The sequence below is a fragment of the Morus notabilis genome, unplaced genomic scaffold (genome assembly GCF_000414095.1).
Source record: "Morus notabilis unplaced genomic scaffold, ASM41409v2 Scaffold1163, whole genome shotgun sequence".
In the NCBI taxonomy this organism is placed as follows: domain Eukaryota; kingdom Viridiplantae; phylum Streptophyta; class Magnoliopsida; order Rosales; family Moraceae; genus Morus; species Morus notabilis.
The window spans coordinates 6594-26486 of NW_010359373.1; the positions used below are offsets into that span (position 1 = coordinate 6594).

A 19893-nucleotide genomic window follows, 5' to 3' on the forward strand; every position below is an offset into this window, starting at 1 on the left:
TTATTACAGTAAAAAATTCTCAAAAACAGTCACATCTAATTTTTTTTACTACAGTAAAAAACTCACATAAAGTCACATCTTAACTCTAATTAAAAACTCAAATTAACGAACTAAACGGGTCATTAATTTATACGCTTCTTTATATTATAAATTCCTGAACACTTGCTATTTTTGGCATCGATCTTTGAGTTTGAATAGCGCTAGAAATTTTACATTTTATTTTTTACATGGATGGAGTTCGAGAAAATGAGATAATCGGGTCCTTAATCAATGCATTCCATTTTGTTGATGATGCCCTGAATGAGGCCAAGAGAGTGGTTGTTACTTGCGGCAATAGCAGACCTGAGAGGTATCAGTTAGATATGAAACCAATATTTATAGTTTTGAGTTGCAATAATTCAACTTCATATAAAGAAATTTTCACTGAAGACGTACCACATATTTCCTGTTTGCAGCGTAATATTTTTTGTAGCTTACATGGTAAGATCCTTTGGGCTAACCTTGAATCAAGCACGGAATGAAGTTATGGCTGTGTGGCCCAATGCTGTGCCCCTAACCCAAGCCCACATAAATCAACTGCAGCTTTTTGAAGACCAAATTCATGGTTAGTTAACTGGTTTGAATTTTTTATTCTATGTTAAAATATAATTTTATGTGAGTTTTTTTATTGTAATAAAAATATTAGATATAATTATTTTTAATTTATTATAGTAAAATTTAAATTTTAAATTTAAATCGGTGAAATAAATGAGACTTAAATTAAATCAAATTCTAGCTAGTAGTTAGTTCATTTAAATTCAAATTATAAATATTAATTCATTTAATCGTTACAGGCCTAGAACTGGTAAATGTGGGACTAGAAAATGTTGAAGTACCGGTGGTGCTAGAGCAGAATGACGGTTTACTCGATGAAGAGAATGAACCAGAAGTCGTTGATTAAGCTACAAGACTACCGGCATACTTTTGTCTAGAAGGAAATATAGACACGACACGACACAAAAATAAAATATAAACACGACACGATATAAAAATAATTTGTAATATAAAATTGATTTGTAAATCTGATCTTAATACGAAAATTATATATATTTTTAATTTTTTACATATTAAAAATAATTAAAAATTTATAACACGTTAAAATATAATAATATATAATCATATATATTAAAATTAAATAAATAATAGTATTAAATTTTAAATATAATTATTATAATATCACTAAGTTCATAAAAAATCTAAAATATATAATAAAAACTATATTTTTTATTTTTTATAAATTTTATATTTCGTATTTAGATTAGACAAATTTAATTTAAAATTGGCTCATATTTTTTTTTGTCAATTTTAAATCTACACAATTCTAAGACAAATGTCTTTTTTCTCAATTTTAACCCGCAAAATTCTATGACCGTGTTCCTAAAAAAACGCAGGTCCGCGATAATATTGTTCGGCTATTTTCATTCCTGTAACTAACAAACTTATGGTTTACTTTCCTTATTACGCCGAAATTAGGGAGCCAAACGTTTCGAATATATCTATATATGCGTGTATATAAAAATATATACATACATATATATATATGTATGATTTTGCGTTTTCCCAAGTAATGGCATCTTCGTTACTCCGCCGAAAAGTTTCGAGCTTGGGAGTGTCTGGCCTCCACGGTTTGTTCTTCATTTATCTTTTTTTTTTCTTTAATGGAATTTCTTTGCTTGGTAGCAGGGAAATTAGTAACAGGCTTTTGGGTCGTTTTGATTTCAGATTATGGTCTTTAAGGATTATGATTGTCAACCCTTTTAAGGAAGTTGTTGATAGCGGGCTTTTAGGAAGTGCAAATTTTAATTTTTCTTGTTTCCAATGTATTTCTTAGAGACCCAAAACTGAGAAATGCAGATTTTTGGGTGTTCGGAAAATAAAAAAAATGTGGGAGACTAAGTGTATGTTAGAGATGTAAATTGAGAAAATGAACTTAGTCAGATGTTTGTCTCAATGAGTTTTACTTTCATAAACTTTAAACAAAAATACCAAAAAAAAAAAAAAAGTTTTTGTATTACTAGAAGATGGATAATGAATGTTGTGGAACTTCTTTGAGAAACAATGTTGACATATTTGTGGCTTCAATGTTGAAGTGGAATATGTCTTCTACGTTCTTCAGTTTACCTTTGGTTGATCTCCCTAAGTTTCAAGTCTTCTGATAGTATTGTTGTTCATTTTTGTGCTTGGATGCCTCTATCTTTTGGCATTTGGAACTTGTAATGGGTATTTTTTTTTTTTTTTAAATAATTGGAAACGGCAATGTTGTAATAACTAAGTGAAAAAGCACATCAACCAATCAAATGTCAAATTCTGTTACATGCTCTACTTGGTGCCAACTGCAACAATTAGCACTAAGTATAGCATATGCCAAATTGGACATTTAAGTATAATATTACATTGGAGAAAGTTTTCTTACCCAAAGGCTAAATTTTGGTATTAACATAGAAATTTGGCATTGCAAAGATGATAGATTTTTGTTAAACTAATGCTTTACCTGGAATGAACTTATTGTTAAACTAATGCTTTACCTGGAATGAACTTAAGGAAATTTATAATTTTTATGCTTTTCTGAATTTTAACAGCCTCCTGGTTTAGCAGGTATTGCAAAACCTTTTTCTGTGCGTTCGGAGTCGGAAAATGTAGCTGTAGTTAGTGTTTCAAATGTGATAAGGCAGTTTAGTCGCTCCAAGCATTATAGGAATGTTGATTTTACGACGAGCTCCAGTAATTCTTCAAAGTTCGACTGTTTAGACCTGACGTAAGTACATGCGTTGCTCTTTAGCCAAATAAATAAAAACAAAACTAAGCACATGCGTTCTTGGAATCAAGGAAATCTATATGGTTTCCTGAGTTCTTCTAGATGAGTTTGTATTTTGATATTATTTATTCAACATCTTCTGGAATGTATCTGTTAGGTTCATTTTTTAGGTTTAAGAATCTCTAAATGGTTTCTGTAATTTTCAGTCTCTCAACTCATGTAAATCTGACGTCCTTTGATTTTGGAGTCAACCATGTTATATGTGAAATGGAGTTAAAAGTCAAAAGAGGATTTTACTGGGTCTCTTGATTTTGGGATGAACCGTATTCCACAGCTTGCCAAGTGCTCCTTCCTTTTCTCTCATGTGCCATTTTGCTCTTTGTGCTTGCTATAATTGCCAGCTTTATATCGTATTTACTTTAAAGCGCATCAACTAGAGACAATCTTCTAAATATTATCCTCATATGTGGTTTTTGCTGATTCAGTCATCCTCATACTTGGTACCCAAATGCTCGAAGGAAGGAGCGCAAGATTTTCTTGCACATGGGTCCAACAAATAGTGGCAAGACTCACCATGCTCTGAAGAGACTTGAGTCAAGTGCTTCTGGTAGTTTAAAACCCAACAATGGAGTTGGTTTTGGTAAACGGGAGGGAGAGTAATGATGTAAAAAAAACTAGTAAGATTGTTCGCTTATTTTACTTTTTTGCAGGAATGTATTGTGCTCCTTTGAGATTGTTGGCTTGGGAGGTGGCTAAACGATTGAACAAGGCAAAAGTTCCTTGTGATCTACTTACTGGACAGGAGAGAGAGGAGATTGAGGGTGCAAAACACAAGGCTGTGACAGTTGAGATGGCTGATGTGACCTCTGATTATGAGTGTGCGGTTATTGATGAGATTCAGGCATTTTAACTATCTATGTACTACGTAGACTCTAGATTTTTTACTTTCCATTTAACAAGTCATGATAATTATCTTTCCATTTAACAAGTCATGATAATTATCTTTTCATTTAACTAGTGGCATTTTAACTAGTTTCGCTAAAAATGCGTAAAATTGAAGGTATATAATTCAGCCTATTCCATGTGAAAAGTAGATGTCGAACAACATGCAACGAGTGATTACAAGGCACGTAGATGCTCTCAAAATTATGAGGATTAAGTTTCCACTGCTAACTAATTGGCTTGTATTTGTATTTCATCAGCACTTTGTGATACAGCTCCGCCAAAATAGCTGTCAAAATAGTAGTAGTTGTTTTCCTTTTCAGCATCAAATAATTTGCATTAGAGCTGAAGATGTGACCCTGTTTTGTGCACATGAAATTATTGGACTCTGATTGTTTTTCAGATGTTGGGCTGTAGAACAAGGGGATGTTCTTTTACACGTGCTCTATTAGGAATATCTGCTGATGAAATTCACCTTTGTGGGGATGCAGCTGCTGTTCCATTGATTCAGGATATACTCAGTGTCACTGGTGATCATTTAGAGGTAATTTTTTTGGCTGGCTTTACACTTAACTCTAGTGTTTTTCTTGCTCTAGTTTGTGATGATATTCTAAATGACCCTCCATTAGGTAAATTTTTTTATTTGCACATGGATCACTTTTTCTTCAAGGTAGGAATTTTTTTGGTCTTCCTTTTTTCTTTGAAGTCCATAATAGCATTCCATCTCATGTTGTTTGTTTGATGAAGATGGATAGTGGAGCAATCAACCAAAGGACCATTCCATTTTACAATAATTTTAATGACAAGCTTTATTGTATATCAAGAGTTTCCCTTGATGCAATGTTTTCAAATCGTAAGTTATTCTGTATACAACAACAACAACAACAACAAGCCGTAATCCCAAATTAATTGGGGTCGGCTATATGGAATTCACTTTTCCACGCAGCTCTGTTCGCAAGTTATTCTGTATAACTTGATTTATAAAGAAGGAAAGGAAGAAGCAATAATGATAGTTTTTCTGTATCAAGGATTAGGCCTAAGGCCTAAGATTTTGATTCCACGTTGTGTCGTGAAATGTTCTTTTAATAATCAAAAAATACCCACCAACTTTAATAAACCAGATTATAATGACTCAACTTTTCTTTTGTCATTAAACTAACACTAACGGTTCTCTGTTTTATTTTAGGTTCAATGCTATGAGAGACTTTCGCCATTGGTTCCACTGAAGGTTCCTCTTGGATCCTTTAAAAACATTAGAACAGGCGACTGCATTGTGTCCTTTTCACGTAGGAAAATATATGAATTGAAGGTTAGTGTTTATTTTTTCTCCCTTCTATTTGTGTATTCTCTTTCATATTTGATCTGACATAACTTGGTTTCAGCCTCATTTTCTGGTTTATTCTCTTTTCATTTCAATTTCCTTAAAGTTTGATATGATTTTCTTGTTCTGAGGATGAGGTGTAGTCTCTTATTTTAACACTCAACTACTTATGTAAATTAATAATGACAATGCAAACGAGCATTATTATTCAACCCCATGGGATTGTGGCCCAGCCCTCCAACAAGCGGTGGGCCCCACCAGATGGGGCGTTGTTGAATCAACTTTTTCTTAATTCCTAGATTATTATTTTATTCATGTTGCGAAAACAACATTTCACCTGTAACATCTTGCTTCCTACAAAGTTTTGTTTGCCCACAGGCTAAACTAAATGAAATGCACGACTTTGTTAACCTAGTATGCAAAATGCATGACTTGTGTTTCTTGTGAATGGAAATGGTCGGTCTCTGCATAATTCCATCCATCTAATATCTCGACCTTAAAAATCAAATTGTCTGGTCTTATTCCACTTTGAGCTTGATATAAGATGGGGAATAGAATAATGTTTCTTTGTCTTGCTAATTGCGTAGTTAATGAAAGCTCATGTTCTCACGTTGGCCATAGATTGATCACATAATTCTTAACATGGTAACCTGTAAGGGTTAATCTTCTCATTCTTACCTTAAAGATGAGTATATCCCAATTGGTTTTGGTTGAATCTTCATAACCGCGCGCGGCCCTGCTTAGAGCGCGTGAAACTCATCACTATCTAGTAAGCCAAGATTTTTTTAGCTTATCACAACCACTAGTCCATTCTGAATTCTAGTCTACCCTGGTGTATATCCAATTGTGAGAGTGGTAGAGAAAGAAGAAAGGACAGATGGTTGTGGCACCTAACTTCAATCTGCTAGACAAAATACACTTCTCTAGCGTATGATTGTTTTACTTTTGATTTTGTGATCTTTTCTATTACTTTTCCTGTGTTTATGACGAGCTATCTTAGCCTACTTCTGGACTAATTTGTGTTGATGTGCTGTGGCTGGCTTTTTTTTCCCTATTTCTAGAGACAAATTGAAAATGGAAGGAAACATCTTTGTTCCGTAGTTTATGGCTCCCTTCCTCCGGAAACTCGGACAAGACAGGTAATAGAACGTGACCACAAGTATGCTTTTTATTGGCAAATAAGTTTCAGAATATATCTGTTGTTTATCTATTAGATATTACGAATGCTAAGAAGTTTTATGCAGCATTCATGGGATTTTCCATAATTCTTCGCCCTTAGGAATTTTACAATTATCTAAGAATTGGCTGAATTAATAAATTTTCTAGGATTGCAGGCGACAAGGTTCAACGATGAAAGCAGTGAGTTTGATGTTCTTGTGGCTAGTGATGCCATTGGGATGGGACTTAACCTGAATATCTCAAGGATAATATTTTCAACAATGACGAAATTTGATGGTATAGAGGAGCGGGAGCTCACTGTATCAGAGATCAAGCAAATTGCAGGTGCCGTGAAGTCCAAATCGTTGCTCGGGGAACTTTTGATATCATATGTAAAGCTTTATTAATAAGCACAGCTAGAAGAAAAATCTTAAAAGATTCAATAGCGTCTCAGCTTTCTATGGCGATTGTAATAGTTTATAATTTTTCTTTGTTATCATCTAGATGCATACATCTTACCTAGTTTAATTGCTTGACGTAGCGCTTTTTTTTCCTCCTTATAGGCAGAGCTGGCAGGTACGGATCAAAATTTCCTGTCGGTGAAGTAACTTGTATGGATGGCCACTATCTACCTTTGCTTCATACATCATTGAAAGCTTCATCCCCAACTTTAGAGGTAAAGTTTTGACTTAGATGGCCTGTCCATGAAACTTGCATTTGTCATTGAGAAGTCAATATTCTCCTCTAGATTTGGTCTGTCATAAAAGTGCTCTGTTTTCTGGAACTTTCTCTAAAGTCTAAACTGGTGCCACTATTTCGATGCAGAGAGCTGGGTTGTTTCCTACGTTTGAGCTTATGCATATGTATTCACTCTTACACTCCAAAAGAGGCTTTTATGAGATTCTGGTACGTGCCTTTTATTTATTTATTTCTATTTGTTGAATATTAAGCTATTATTTGTCCACCTCCTCTTAATAGCTTGAGCTTTTGGGGAAATTGGTAAAACTAATATAATACCAGAGCAAGATAATTGCTCTCTCCAAAATTGCCATCACACGTTGGACCTTTAATTTGCTTCGGGCTTATAATTAAATATTCACATGTTGGGCCTTTTAATTAATATTTACCTGCACGTGAAGGAAACTGTTAGATTATAAAACCTTGGCTCCCCTCCTAATAGCGCCCCGGGATAATTGTTAAACCCACACTATTCTAATATGGATCTTTGTTTTGTTTTTCGAAACAGTAACATAGCAAGAGTTGAATCCGAAATTGCCCCATATCATTTTTTATAGTTTTTTATGGTAGCTCCAAAACAAAATCATGTACTTATGACAAAATTGTTATTACACAAATTCTATGACAATTTAGCCGTTCTGCTTTATCATATGTGTTTATATTTGTGTTATACATTTTTTTCTACTTGCTTGGCAGGAACATTTTGTAGAGAACGCCAAACTATCTGCAAGTTATTTCATTTCTGATTCTGAAGAAATGATGGTACGATTGATTTCTATGACCTTTTTTCCAACCATAAAGATCAAGGGGAATCATGTCCAAATGTTATATTTCACAAATGTTATATTTCATTTTTTAGAACCAAGAAGATTACAAGAGGATCATTTTCTTTATTCATTTGTTTATGTTTTTCTGCGTGGATTTCTGTTTCTTTATTTGTACTCAAACTTTATTTCACTGTGATTCAGAAAGTTGCTGCTGTTATTGATCAGCTACCTCTTAGTTTGCAGGACAAATACCTTTTCATTAACAGGTAACGAAAAACTTCTTTGAACTCTATATGTTTATTATGTTGAACCAAAAAAAAAAAAAAAAAGGTTATTCATTGTTCCTCTCTTCTCATAAACCCCCTCTAATCTTGATGAAAACAAATCAAATATTTTTCTCATGCTCTTTTATTCCGCTCCCAAGACATTTTACCGACTTAACTGGCTGACTCCCAAGAAAATTTTCTCATACTCTTTTAATTATTCGTTCATTAGGTTTCTATTTATGTCTTTGGTGTACAAATGTTTGGTTGACAAAGGAAAATCAATTAATTCAATTAATTATTTTTCCTTTTGTTTTCTTTGATATTTTTTAATGTGCAGCCCAGTTGACATGGATGATGCAATTTCAGCTCAGGGTCTTACACAGGTAAGAGATGTTGGTGTCTTTCTTTATAAATATTAATTTTTAAGTGTAGAAATTTACATGACCTGTATATCATGTTCAGTTTGCGGAAAATTATGCAAAACGGGGCATTGTTCGGCTTCGAGAAATATTCATACCAGGGATGCTTGAGGTTCCAAAGTCGCATACTGAACTCAAGGAACTTGAATCCATTCACAAGGTAATATGGAAAATCAGTACTAGCCATCTTTCATTTGGCTAAAGGGTTTCAATTTTGCTTGTACCTTCTAGCTGAAAGGTAAATTTTCACGAAATGAGAAAAGGATGTATTGGCTTAATAGTTTGGAAGCTGGTCTCTGTTGCCAAGTACAAATTGTTTTACCTTTTAAGTTTACAAAGAGAGAACAAAACATGGAATTTAGATAAAATCTTTGCCTGGCCTCAAATTCATCATTGCTACTGCCACATATTATTAACCTTCCATTTTACTTTGTCTGAAAATGACATTCAGATTGGCTGAAAGGACAAACCACCAACCCTTATGATTACTAAAGTATGTTGTCATTATATTCTTATTTAAGACCCCGAACCATTTCGAGATCAACGTTTATCTAACTTGTTCCATAAGATATGTTCTCTTTCAGTGATTAAGTTTTTCTGCTAAATTTTCTTTTTGGTACATAACTGAAGGTGTTGGATCTCTATGTTTGGTTGAGTTTCCGATGGGAGAGCTCATTCCCAGACCGCGAGGTGGCTTCAACACAAAAAAACATCTGCAGCTCGTAAGTAGAAATATGCCCCGACAAACATATAGGGACCGTTGCATGACTTTTTAAAAGTCGGTTATTAGCTTTGGTATCTAACTCGTTCTATACAACTTGCAGGCTGATTGAGGAGTTCCTTGAAAGATTTGGATGGGAGAAGCCAAAGTTCACCATACAAACATTACCGTCTCTATCCGAAAGGATAAGACGTTTGAGGCAACGTTCAAGACCATAAAATTGCTCTTCTTTCTCATTATCCCAAAGGCTAGATGACATTATCGAGGCTAGATTTTGGTTTCATCATTCTTATAGATTCGTTCATACAATGTACAGAGTATTGTTAGTAGGGGCTCTAAAAGTTGGTGCTCCCAGTTAATCATTTATAGCTCTCACTATGCTGATGTATCTTTTGCTGAAACCATACGTAGATTGTATTTTTTTCACCAATTGAGAAAATAAAATAAAGGTGGTTTACTTTGAATCATGTGTCTTTGCTACTGTGTTGCTGGCAAGGATGAAAATGTTCTTGATTTTCGGCATTTTTGTCAATATTTTCATAGGATGACTGTCGATATATTCTTTTAGATCGTAACATATATGAAAGAATTTAACTATAAAATGATTATTATTCTTATTGAAAATTTGCAATATTTCTCAAAATAGTTGTTATATCTGTCGAAATCTACATGCAACGTAATCCTGTAAATAAGAAATCAAGATTACATTTAAAAAATAAATAAATAAATAAAGATTACATTTACCATCGAAACCAGGACACGGCAAATGATAACTTAATATAAACCTTCTTAATTCAGCCACTGATTTTCTTCTTCTCTTCTCTTTTTTGTTTTTTTGTTTTTTTGTTTTTTGTTTTTGTTTTTGTTTTTGTTTTTGTTTTTTGTTTTTTTTGTTTTTTGAAATAGCTGCAATTCTAGCCCAAAAGGCTATGCACAGTTGGTCGAGGATGATCAAAAGAAATCTATCTTAGAATTAACTTAAAGCTAATGCTAAATATTTCCTCAAGAAAAGATAAAGCTCTCATGTTGATCGTCCAAAACAAAAGGTTAACTTTTTTATTTTTTATTTTTTTGAAGCAAATTAATTTAACATGCAATATTCATTTGGAACCAAAAGAAACCTTAAGAATTCTCAATTTAAATTAAATTGTCACAAAATCTGAAGATACACTAACTACGTAACTCCTTTGCCTGTAACATCAACTTCTCAATGTTTTCCTTAGTTTCCACCATATTTTTGGCCTCAAGTTCCTTAAGCAACCTCTTATATGGGCTGTACTGAGGAACCAGTCCCTTAGAAACCATTTCCTCAAAGAAAGAGCAAGCATGTTCAACTTTCCCGCTCTTGCAAAGCCCGGTTATAAGAAGCGAATACGTCCCAACATCGATGCTCACGTCGTTGTTAAACATGTGATTTAGCAGAAAGTAAAGCACTTTCATCCTCTTTTTCTTGCAGCACATCTTCAACAAGGGAGCATAAGTCCCAAGATCCGGTTTGCACGACTCTTCTTCCATTTTCTTAAGCAACTTCAGAGCTTCCTCTTCTAGCGAATGGTCACAAACACAAGAAATCATGGTAGTATATGTCAGCCCGTTCGGAGCAACTCCTTGCTTTGACATGTCGTCGAACACTTCGCGGGCATCCTTCAGCCTTCCTGCTTTGCCAAGTATGAAAATCAGAGAGTTGTAGAAAGATGCATCAGGAACACATCCATTCTCTTTCATTTTCTCATAAACCTTCAAAGCTTCATTTACTTGCTTTGCCTTCCCCAAAGCATGCATTAAAATGGTGTACGTGACAATGTTCGGCGTGCAACCTTTGTCATTCATTTCATCTAGAAGAGCATAAACTTTGCGAAAATCCTTGTCACCACAGTATGCGTCAACCAAACAAGTATAAGAGAACGTGTCAGGTTTAAACCCGTGTTTCTCCATGTCCTCCATAATCTTCCTAGCCTTGTCCAATTGTCTAGCTCTGCACCACCCATTTATCAAAATGTTGAAACTCTGATCATTCACGGGTATCGATTTCTTGACCTCCGAGAAAACTTCATAGGCATGCTCAACACTTTTCTCCTTCATCAATGCATCCATAAGGTTGTTCAACGCGACAACATCCTTGCTTAAACCGAATCTCTCAATTCCCCGGAAGACGTCTATTGCCTCCTTATACATACAAACTCTAGCAAGTCTCCTCATGGCCTTAGTCATTGTGGACAATGAAATGTACCCTTCCAAATTGTTCATTTCCTCAATCAGCTCCCACATGAGCTGGAACTTCTTTGCTTTGCCTAGAATATCAATCATTAAGTCATACAACTCAGGGGAATGCTTGTAACCTGCCTGCAGTTTTGCCCATTTGAATACTCCAAAAGCCGGGACCCAATCATGGCTGAATCTCTTTAACAGCTGTTCAACTGTATTTTCTGATACACTTAAACCACACCCATCAAGAGCTTGAGCTGCTTCTTCTGGCGATGAATACCTGTTCTTTAGAATCTTACTAATCTTATCGACATCCGTCTCGGTAGTTTCATCGATAAACTGTTGAACAAGTTTACGGGGGTCATCAAGCCTCCGAGTCTCAATCCAATTAGCAAGAGAAGGTATAACAAAATCATCATCATCTTCATGTGCACTTGCAGGATTGACTTTGGCCCAACTCGGGAGCTCGGGCGATTCTGTAACTTGGGTTGGTTCAATCTTCGTGCATAGCGGGTTAAATAAGAGAGAGCGGAAAGCGTTGACATTGGTTTTTGAAATGGAAAATTGCCTAGCAGTAAGCAATTTTGTGAGCATCTTGGATAAGTGCTCAAGCTTTTTGAAGTTCGTTATTTGTGGGGTTTGCCTTGGGTTACCCAATGTTATAGTGACCCAAGAACTCAAAGTGATAATACAACAAGGATAGTTTTTTTAGTTTTGGTTCTATGTTTTTGGCTAGGCAATGATTCGAATATCAAGCTTCTTTGAACGACCCTGGTGATGATTTTGGTGTTACTCTGCAGTTATAGCTTCAGAAAATCATAAGACTTCCTAATGGAGTGATGAAAATAAATGACATAACTACCAAAGTTAAGTTCTTGACATATGAATTTCATGTGGGTTTACAGAAAAAAAAATCACTTCATACGTAAGGTAAATGACAAAACTCTTTTAAAGCTAATTTCAGACAATATTGTTTCATTTGGACATTAAAGTCCCAAAAGCAATATGACTGAAATCTATTTAACTTAACAGTACATCTCAGCCAGAACACAGATAAACATATTAAACCAAATATGACCACAAAAAAAAAAATCCAAAATGTTGGATTCAAACGAACAAACAGTAAGATTCCAATAACTAACAAGTTTTTTAATTGCCAAATACCCAAAAAGAAAAGTTTATTAATAAAAGAAAGAGAACTGAAGAAGAAGAAGAAAAAGGAAGGTCTTGATTTACTTACCAGTGTATTTAGGAGAGAAGTCGCAATTCAGCGAAGCAAAAAGTATGGTAATTTCCTTGCGAGGGCTTTTCTTTTTTGTTTCTGCCGAAGGGAAATACCGCCATTTCTTTCAGCTTTTTGTTTTTTTGGGAAAATTAGCTGGCTTTTTTTGTTTGGATAAAATCATTTTAATACATGTGTTATAAAAAAATATGTTCTTAATATTTTGTTTTTTTATAATATTGAAGTTATATTTCGACGTTTTTAAAAATATTTTTTTTAATATTTTATAGTTAATTTTTAAAATATAAAATATTATTATTATATTTTTATTTAAATAAATAAAAAATTAATAGATTTAAAAAAAATTATGAACTATTTTATTTTATTATTTTCTTTTAAATATTTTAATGTTCTAAAATATTTTTAGATTTTTTTAAAAAATATTAATTTCTATTTATTTGATAAAAATAGTAGTTTAAACATTATATGTCTTAAAAATTAATTTTAAGAGTATCGATAAAATGTTTTTAAAAACGTTAAGGTACTATTTTAATATTATAAAAATATAAGATATTAAGAGTATGTTTTGTTATAATATATGGTATCAAAATAATTTTATCCCTTTTTTTGTACCATAACTTTTTTTTATTGAAGAATGCTTAAGGACATGTGTTAAGCATTATCATTTGATAGAAGGTGGGTCCCACTTTCTATTAGATGATGGTGTTTTAGCACTATCGCCGCCCTATAATATTACTTTTTTATTTTATAAAAATGATCATTTTTTTAAGGAGTCAATCAGATTGACCCACAATTAATCAGTAATTGACCCATAATTTATTATGATTTATCATTAATGAATTTATAATTTTTCAATTGAAATTAATTAATTACTCATTAATTTTAATTAATTATTAATTAATAATGAAAATAAAAAATAAATTAAAATCAATTAGTGATGAAATGCTAAGTTAAGTGGCCAATAAATCAATGAAAACTGTTATTTTTAAAATTTTATAAATTCTTGGTCATTTATAAATAAATAAATAAAAACTCTAAATAGGGCCATTTGTGCTGAATTTTTGTTTTCTTTTTCATCCTTACAATGTCTCTTCTTGACCGTTGGTATGTTAGTCCTTTTATTGACAATCCAACGGTTCCTATCACTCCATAGAACTTCTTTGTCTTCTCTCTCCAAAAGCTAAAAATAGAGTTTCAAAGTTACGATTCCACAACTAGCAAAAAATAAAAAATAAAAAAATCACGATTCCACATCTCCGACATATTACTAGATAATTTGGGGAAGAACTGGAATTGGTTTTCGTCAAAGAGTTTTCCTCTTGCAGGTTTTTCTTTTTAATTATTTTTTATTCTTATTATCATATTTTCAAGAGCATTTTTGGTTTAAGATAAATTTTAGCTTTTTCAGGATTGTTATGCATATAAATTTTTTGAGGAAATGCTTAAACCAAGTTTGAGCTTATGGGTTATCTGAGTTTCCATAGAGAAATTTTAATATAGATTGTTTAGAATTGTCACTGTTTTTGGTCTTCTGAAATGTCAAAAGAAATTTCTTTCCTGATTGTAAAAGAAGAGCAAGAAATGTCTCAAACTTGTCTCTTGTTCAGTTTACTTGTTTTGTTGTCCAAATTCCTTTGTGGGTATTGTCATGCATGTTTATTATTCATGTGATATTGTATGTTAGTTTTTCAAAATGTTTCCTTACAGTAAACAACTATTATGTAATTTAGTTGTTGTTCTTAACATGATGTATGCAAATAGAATTAGGACAATGCCGTTTTTGCATTTGATGATTTAGTATTATTTGCTCTCAACCATGGAACTTCTTGTTCATAGTTGTGTCTTTTTTTTTTTTTTTTTGGCTCGCCCGTAGCTAAATTGATGCGTTTATTCTTCCCAGATTTACTGTATTTGTACACCATGGAGAAGGGAATACCATGGAATGAGCAGGTTGATGTCATATCCTCGGATGAATCTTCTTCGTCCTCAGACTCAGAGATTGAGGTTCGTGATTCGCATTCTGGCAAGCAGTTGTTGACCAATGATGCAATTGATCAACCAACCACTCATGTACTTGATCAACCTCTCAAAGACATAACATCTGAAGGTATTTGCACTTTTGAAAATTGGGACTTTGTTTTGAGGGAGTTGGTGAACGTTTTTGTCAGTTAATACAATGGAACAAACAGAACATCTTTTCAGCCTATATCTGAAAGATTGAATTTGCTATAGCTTCAATTCAACAACAGATTTTAGACTTCTTTGTTTCTCTGAATTTCATGTAATAAGCATCTGAAATCTGCTATCTAGGAGTATTATTCATAGGTGTTGTTTACACTAATGGCCCCCGAAGGATATCCATGTCGCCCCATCAGGGGAAGGGGCAGAGTTGATTTTGTATCATCATTGTTGTTATTGTTGGTGTTGTTACCATTTTAACATTCTTACAACAGTCACCTGCTCGGGCGTATTTTAGAAACGTCAAACTCTAAGAGTGAATGTTAGTGGTTAAAGTGATACAAGTGAAAATGAAGAACAATGCTAAGCACCACCCACTAATAAAGAGTGGGTCCCGTAGGGTGGGGCTTGTGGGACCCACATTCTATTAGTGGTGGTGTCCTTAAGCATTTTTTGACAATGAAATAGTGGATATCCTCAAGGGCCATTGGTGAAAATTACTCAATTTTTCTGCATAGACAAATTGTTGAGAAGAAAATATAGAAGTCATGACTTTTATTCGTGTAGTTTATGTTATTTTTTGGCTGACTTGAAAAATAGTTACATTAAATCCTTTTACTATTCTTTGTCAAATTTATTACTTTCGACATCGGTCACCCTAGCCAATGGCAACCTTCCTATTCTAAGGCGTAAACATGCATATATGCTCCAGGTACATTGATCAAAAGGGCTGAGCTGTATCAGGATTACATGAAACAAATTCCAATACCAACTCATCGTGGCTCTCTTATCCCATTTACCTCATGGATGGGATTAGGCAAATCCATCAAGCAGATGTATGGGCAACCTCTGCATTACCTCACCAATGTTCAGTTGAAGCATTGGGATCAATTGAGGATAGGGAGCGAGGAAGAAGATAGACCATTGGATACCATCGTTCACCCTTCTAAAGCAGAAGCAACCATCTGGCTCCTTGAAGAAGTCCACCGGCGAACGACATCCCATTACCACATAGCTAAACTCTGGCTGTTGGATCCAATGCACCATGCTTTTGTTGACTCTATTTTCCCACAACTTTGAAAACTTTTAGTTTTGACTGGCGCTTGTCGGTATAATGTTCTAGTTTTGCTCTTTAGTTTGCATATCCAGCTTGGAACTATTTTTGAAGTTTGGAATGAAATACAAGCGAATGTTCTTCAGTCATTCTTCTTTTCTTTTTTCTAGTCTGCTTCTCATAAGCTTTTCGTGTTTAATCTTGGCATAGAATTGCCATGGGGGGCAATATCTGCCTACTTTTGATCGAGATTTGCTTATAAGTTAAACCCCGCCCATGATTGTTGGTAATTTTGTTGAGCAATTGTCATCAATTTTGTTAGTGTGGTTAAGGAAATATATGCTGTAATTGGAGTGTCTCTTAATGTTGCTTTTCTTTCTGTACTACTTTGATTCTATTAGAGCCAACAAAAGATTTGGGACCTAAAACACTATTCCCAAACTTAAATTGCTTGAAGATTTATTAGGTTACAAATCCACAATGGGGCAAGTTATTTACAAACCAAATATATTATGTTTTCTTTCTAGAGGAAAAAACACTTAAGAACAACTATTACCAGTAATCACTACAAGAACATAACCCCTGCCTGAAAATATGGAACCTGTGGTTATCTCGAATGATTATTTCCCGGTTATATATGCGCGAAACTAGTTTGGCAAATGAGTGGCAATCGGAGCATGTTCTAAGGTTCTTGACAATACGAATTGGCATTCCTTGACCAGTGCTAATAAGCCCAAAAGCAATAGCCAATTTTTCGCTATGCCGGCTGAGAAAGTACTCTTTCTCATGCTCATCCACATCAAGCAGAACATTGCCCAACTCAGGAACATGACCAGCATTTCTGAGCCTGGAGTTTATTTCTTCTAGCATCGACGAGATTTGGCTCTGTTTCGGGTGACTATCATCACTACACATGAATTCATTAATCATCCCATCAACCTCTATTAAGCTTGTCCCAGGCACTTTACTGATCCCCTTTTCCTTCAAATGCAGCCTCACTTTTGCGACATCATTCCATTTGCCTGCCGACGCGTAAATGTTCGATAGAAGAATGTGAATCCCACTCTTCTGAGGAGCCAACTCTTTTACACTTTCAGCAGCATATGCTGCCATTTCGACGTTTTTATGGGTTCGACAAGCAGCCAAGAAAGACCCCCAGATCACGTCATTAGGCTCCATTGGCATGCTCTTTATCAGATCACTAGCTTCCTTTAACATTCCAGCTCTGCCAAGTAGATCAACCATACAACCATAATGAACAATCTCTGGAGTGATTCCATGGACTTCCTTCATTGAATCGAAAAGTTTCTGGCCTTGTTCTACAGACCCACCATGACTGAATGCTGTTAGTAGCGCCACAAAGACCACTCTATCCGGTTTCACCCCTTGGTTGAGCATCTCGTCAAAGAGCTCCATTGCTCGCTCCCCATTTCCTTCCATTGCCATTGCTCCAATAGCTGCAGTCCAAGCAGAAACGTCTCTTCTTGGCATGTTATTGAAAACTTGCATTGCACTTTGAGAATTGCCGCACCTGGCAAACATGTCGACTAAGGCTGTCCCCAGAAGCATATCACATTGGATTTCATTCTTTTTTATATAAGCATGGGCCCATTTAGCAAGATCAAGAGCTCCTAGATAACCACAAGCAGATGCCACCTCCACCATGGTCACCCTATCCGCTTTCATCCCCTTACTCTGCATATCTCGGAAGAGTTCAATTGCTTCCTCAAACATACTTTCTTCTACAAGAGCACCAATCATTGTGTTCCAAGAGACGAGATCACGCTCCGGCATCTCGTTGAACATCTTCCAAGCAGATTCCACATCCCCATTTCTAATAAATCCGGAAATCAACGAGTTCCATGAGACTACCGTTTTCTTTGGCATACGATCAAAAATTTTACAGGCCATCTCTTGTTTGCCAAACCTCATATACATGTCAATCATGGCATTAGAAATATTATAAAAACCTTCTAGTCCATTCCTTAACGCATAACTGTGGCAGCACCTTCCAGAAAGACTATCACCTAACTGCGAACACGCTGAGATTACAGACAACAATGTCACCCTGTCGGGTTGTGGGCCCCCTCGCAGCATTTCATCAAAAATAGAAAGAGCTTCTCTAGCCAGCCCCCGATCCACATAGTTTGACATCATTGTATTACAAAGAACCAAATTTTTATCAGCACACTGATCGAAAAGCCTCTTCGCATCATCAATAGCTCGGCATTTCAGGTACATATCGACAAGCGCATTCACCATAAAGGCGTTAAGCTTCACCCCTGACTCCTGAACATAAGCACGTATTTTCTCACCCAATTCAAGATCATTCAGCTTCGCACAAGCAGATATCACGCACACCATCGTAACCGCATTGGGCTCAACACCCGCAGCCACCATCTTGAAAAACAACGAAACAGCCTCCTTCGGCAACTCCCTCCTCGCATAACAACAAATTAAACTAGTCCAGGACACAACATTTCTCTCAGGCATTTCATCAAATACCTTCCGCGCACTATCCAACTCCCCGCATTCAGCGTAAAAATGAATCAGCGAATTCCCGATAAACAAATCTCGCTCCAAACCCATCCTTACAACCGCCCCATGGAGCTGAATGCCCTCTCGAAATGCCTCCGCCTTCGCGCAACCGCTCAGAACAAACGGAAAAGTGTATTTATCAGGCGTAATTCCCAAAACCAACATCTGAACATAAACCGAAATGGCCTCAAAACCAAGCCCAGCAGAAGAGTAACCCCTCATAAGGGAATTGTACATGAACAAAGTCCCGATACTTGCCTCGTCTTCCTTAAACAACTCGAAAGCTCTGCGGGCATAATCCAAGCTTTCGGAGGTGCCCATTTCGGCGCCTTTCGCGATGAGCTCGGTCATGGAAGAGATTCTATGGTTTAGGCCTTTCTTCGTGATGTCGCAGTGTAATTGCTTGAGTTCGTCCATGGTTTTGCAGTTTCCGAATGACCCATTTGGAGGAGAAGTGTCGTTGTTAACGATGGTTTTGGGTTTAGTTCTTTCGGGAGTAAGGAAGATTGCAGACGCCGAGACCAGAGGAGAGAGATGCATAGTTGCTGCCATTGTTGAAACTACAAATGCATCGAAATGGCGATGGAATATAAAGACGACAACACTAGAAGGCAGAAGCAAAGTAGCAGGATTTAAAATCAGAGCGCGCTTAGAATACGACAGTAAGTCAACAAACGACACGATAATGTGAAACAACATTAATCAAGAAAATGACTCGAATTATTTTGTTTTAAAAAAAAACGACATCATTATAAAGATAATTTTGAAAAAGACGAAAGGAGATTATTATATATAAAACGCACTTGTATACAGTCCCTCAGTTTGAAAATGGAGGACTTGTTTTTCATGTGTCACTATAAGAACTAGTGTAACTTTCTTGTATTGAATCGTAACAGTTACTATTTTAAAAATTATAAATCGTTTTTAAGCATGTGACAATAAACGAATATCATGCACACCTGTCATGAATAATTATGTGAATAATATTGAAAGACACATCAATAAATAACTGTCCTACATCAATAAAAATCTGTCATTTTTAATATGAATAATAATACGCACATCTGTCGTTTTTACTGTTAATATCAGTCGTTCTATCGTAATTGATTGTCTTTTTTAAACATGAATAATATTATCGTGAGGATTACATTTTTCATGTTTTTTTTCTTTTTTAATATAGGCTATCATATCATGCGTGAACATTTGTTTGGAGCAGTCCATCACAGTGCAAACCAAATCAATTACAAATTGATTTAGAGATTTTCAAACCAAATTAAACCAATTAAGAGATCTAATCTAATCCAAACCAAACCGATTGTAATTGGTTTGGTTTAATTTTTCTAATTGGTTTGAACTAATATTTTACAACCGCTTCTCAAACTCCCTTAATCGTAACTGATGCTAATATTTTGTATGATAAATATTTCTTATAATAGAAACTTATAGGGTTATGATCATTTAATATTAGAATAAAAGTATTTTTTATATATGAATGCATTACATATCTACAAAATATAATATAATTTTAGAAAAACATATATAAATTGAA

General features: G+C 34.9%; 4 protein-coding genes across 6 annotated transcripts; 2 read left to right on the plus strand and 2 right to left on the minus strand.

Annotated features, from left to right (window-relative positions):
- The first annotated feature begins 1441 nt into the window (after positions 1–1441).
- On the plus strand, positions 1442–9569 carry LOC21392439 (DExH-box ATP-dependent RNA helicase DExH16, mitochondrial). 2 transcript variants are annotated; one of them, XM_024163014.1, is made up of 16 exons: positions 1442–1664; positions 2635–2794; positions 3280–3401; positions 3505–3695; positions 4140–4280; positions 4923–5045; positions 6119–6196; positions 6392–6560; positions 6779–6891; positions 7041–7121; positions 7650–7715; positions 7922–7986; positions 8324–8369; positions 8449–8565; positions 9036–9127; positions 9230–9569. In XM_024163014.1, the coding sequence occupies exons 1-16, from the start codon at positions 1580–1582 to the stop codon at positions 9342–9344; spliced, it is 1764 nt and encodes a 587-aa protein (XP_024018782.1). In that variant the 5' UTR covers positions 1442–1579; the 3' UTR covers positions 9345–9569. The 2 variants fall into 2 exon arrangements, with proteins under 2 accessions (XP_024018782.1, XP_024018783.1); XM_024163015.1 differs by lacking the exon at positions 9230–9569 and adding an exon at positions 8857–8898 and having other exon boundaries at positions 9036–9106.
- A 660-nt stretch (positions 9570–10229) lies between these two features.
- On the minus strand, positions 10230–12700 carry LOC21392440 (pentatricopeptide repeat-containing protein At3g22670, mitochondrial). Of its 2 annotated transcripts, none has more exons than XM_010094111.2 (2): positions 12572–12700; positions 10230–12125 (listed from the first exon to the last, which is right to left on the minus strand). In XM_010094111.2, exon 2 carries the CDS (start codon positions 11923–11925, stop codon positions 10297–10299), a length of 1629 nt encoding a protein of 542 aa, XP_010092413.1. In that variant the 5' UTR covers positions 11926–12125; positions 12572–12700; the 3' UTR covers positions 10230–10296. The 2 variants fall into 2 exon arrangements, with proteins under 2 accessions (XP_010092413.1, XP_024018786.1); XM_024163018.1 differs by having other exon boundaries at positions 10230–12137.
- Positions 12701–13782: 1082 nt separating this feature from the next.
- On the plus strand, positions 13783–16100 carry LOC21392441 (protein RDM1). Its single transcript, XM_010094112.2, has 3 exons — positions 13783–13899; positions 14475–14681; positions 15465–16100. The coding sequence occupies exons 2-3, from the start codon at positions 14495–14497 to the stop codon at positions 15830–15832; spliced, it is 555 nt and encodes a 184-aa protein (XP_010092414.1). The 5' UTR covers positions 13783–13899; positions 14475–14494; the 3' UTR covers positions 15833–16100.
- A 194-nt stretch (positions 16101–16294) lies between these two features.
- LOC21392442 (pentatricopeptide repeat-containing protein At3g22690) lies at positions 16295–18933 on the minus strand. Its single transcript, XM_010094113.2, has one exon. The coding sequence runs from the start codon at positions 18894–18896 to the stop codon at positions 16359–16361; it is 2538 nt and encodes an 845-aa protein (XP_010092415.1). The 5' UTR covers positions 18897–18933; the 3' UTR covers positions 16295–16358.
- Positions 18934–19893: the final 960 nt, after the last annotated feature.